The sequence below is a fragment of the Xylocopa sonorina genome, chromosome 11, assembly GCF_050948175.1.
Source record: "Xylocopa sonorina isolate GNS202 chromosome 11, iyXylSono1_principal, whole genome shotgun sequence".
Classification (NCBI taxonomy): Eukaryota; Metazoa; Arthropoda; class Insecta; order Hymenoptera; family Apidae; genus Xylocopa; species Xylocopa sonorina.
In genome coordinates this window covers 6,454,156-6,456,330 of record NC_135203.1, presented here as the reverse complement: position 1 = coordinate 6,456,330, position 2,175 = coordinate 6,454,156, and the positions used below count along the sequence as shown (strand labels likewise).

Genomic DNA, 2,175 nt, shown 5'->3' with positions numbered 1-2,175 from the left:
AGGACGTAGCCTGAACGCTTCGAGGAAGTTCTAATAGTTCGCTTCCCGCTTTAATTAAGCTCTTAATATTAATGAACCTCTCCCTCTTTCCCTGGGATGTGAGTACAGAGATGTAGGAACGTATTGTGAGAAGTAATCGGATTAAAAAGAGACACCGGAGTGGAATCCGTATTAGTTGCTCCGGTTCGCTCTGATGGTTCATCCCGTAATTGAAAACTCGAGGAGCGCGGTACCGTAGGTAAGTAACGAGAAAGTTCGGAGCCGATCGTAGCCTGGATCGAAACTCGATCGACGCTATTTTTCTTGGCTTAAACGCAACTTCGAAAACCCGACGAATTTCGAATTGTCCCGGGCGACGCAACGCGTGGAAAGTACGAGAACTGGTCGTCGTCGTCGTCGTCGTCGTCGCACGCGTTCAAATAGATTAAGAGTCGAACGAAACGGGAAGGTCTGAAAGGATTTCGAGTATTGTCAGAGGCTGCGAAGCGAGCTTTGAAAGCTCGAGCAGCATTAAGGAAGGAATTGAACGAAACGCGAAGCGACTTGCTAAATGTTGGCTGACAAAAGCCGTCGGAGGAAAGCGTCGTCCACGGCGTCGTTCTCTTCCTTTCCTTCTCTTAACTTCCTACTCCGCAACAATTTCATCGGCACGCTCGAGTTGCCCGCCGGACTGGCGGTTGCGTCCCCTATAAAAGCGAGGGTAGACCATCGAGGAACCAGTGTGCTCACTGTCGACCAACATGAACAGCACAGAGAAGCTGAAAGTGAGTAGCTCCAGTAAGGCAGCCACTTGAATTCCCCGTCTCTCGAAACTCCCTACCACCACACAAACGGAACTCTTGCAACCGGTGAAAATTCGAACGTATCACAGTCCTAGATGAGACCCGATTAAGTCGTTCAAAACCGTGGCTCGACGAATCGGTGTACTTTTCTCCCAAGAAGCTTAAACAGCATTTACGTTGCACTAACAGAGACTCCATTCTTATCATCCCTTCATTTTTCTCGCAATTTGTCGTCTCGATAATCCCAAATTATTATCGACAATAACGATTCTATCCAGAAGTAACACTAATAACCTATAATTTATTCTTTCCGCAGTTCTTAGTTATCTGCGGGCTGATAGTATCGGCTGCAGCCGGGGAGACGAAAAAGGCCGCAGAGTCGAGCGTCCAACCGAAGGAGGAGAAGACGAAGCGTGGCCTGGAGCTTAGCCTGGGCGACCACGGCTTGGGAGGAGGTTTTGGAGGAGGTTTCGGAGGAGGTTACGGAGGAGGTCATGGCCTAGGCGGTGGTTTCGGAGGCGGCGGCTTCGGAGGCGGCGGCCTGGGCGGCAGCGAGCAGATATCCGCGGATCACGTAAAGGCAGTCACGGTCACCAAAACGGTTCACGTACCCGAACCGTACCCAGTCGACGTCCCAAAAGCCGTACCGGTCCCCGTCAGTGTACCGGTCAAAGTTCCCATCGACAAACCGTACCCGGTCCATGTGCCTCAACCGTACCCAGTAACGGTCGAGAAGCATGTACCCTACCCAGTCGAGAAGCCTGTACCTTACCCTGTGAAGGTGCCAGTTAAGGTGCCAGTAAAGGTGCCTTACCCGGTCAAGGTGCCTATCAAGGTGCCGTACACAGTATCGAAACCGGTGCCCTACCCCGTCAAGGTGCCCTTGGTCGTGAAGGAGGCTGTACCTGTAGTCGTGCAGGAGCACGGAGGCGGTTTCGGAGGTGGATTCGGTGGCGGATACGGCGGCGGACTTGAGCACGGAATCAGCCTCGGAGGTGGACACGATCTCGGCGGTTACGGAGGCGGTTTCGGGCATCACTGAGGCAAACGTTTCGACTCGAACTCGAGAACCGAAGACTTTGACCTTCCACGTATGTCTTCGTATGTCACCGCTTGCTACAGGGGATAGCAGCGAATTTCGTGAACCAGGGCGAGTTCCTGGCTCGCGAGACGCCGTCTGATCGAAACGTGAACACCCGTCAGACGAGCAAGCACACCGTTCGTAGTAGACGTCAGTCGAATATACCAATATTGTATTCACCGTGATCCCGAGCCTCAAAATGTATTGTATAATATGTTTTTTATAAACGAATAAAGCGATATTTTTTTATACATAACAAAACGATTACGTAACCCAGAGGGGAGGGAGGTTGCACGAGAGGAGGAGAATCGT

At 51.6% G+C, this 2,175-nt stretch overlaps 1 protein-coding gene across 1 annotated transcript; it reads left to right on the top strand.

Annotated features, from left to right (window-relative positions):
- Positions 1–740: 740 nt before the first annotated feature.
- On the top strand, positions 741–1,904 carry LOC143429277 (uncharacterized). Its single transcript, XM_076904808.1, has 3 exons — positions 741–764; positions 1,099–1,587; positions 1,618–1,904. The coding sequence occupies exons 1-3, from the start codon at positions 741–743 to the stop codon at positions 1,822–1,824; spliced, it is 720 nt and encodes a 239-aa protein (XP_076760923.1). The 3' UTR covers positions 1,825–1,904.
- The last annotated feature ends 271 nt before the right edge of the window (positions 1,905–2,175 follow it).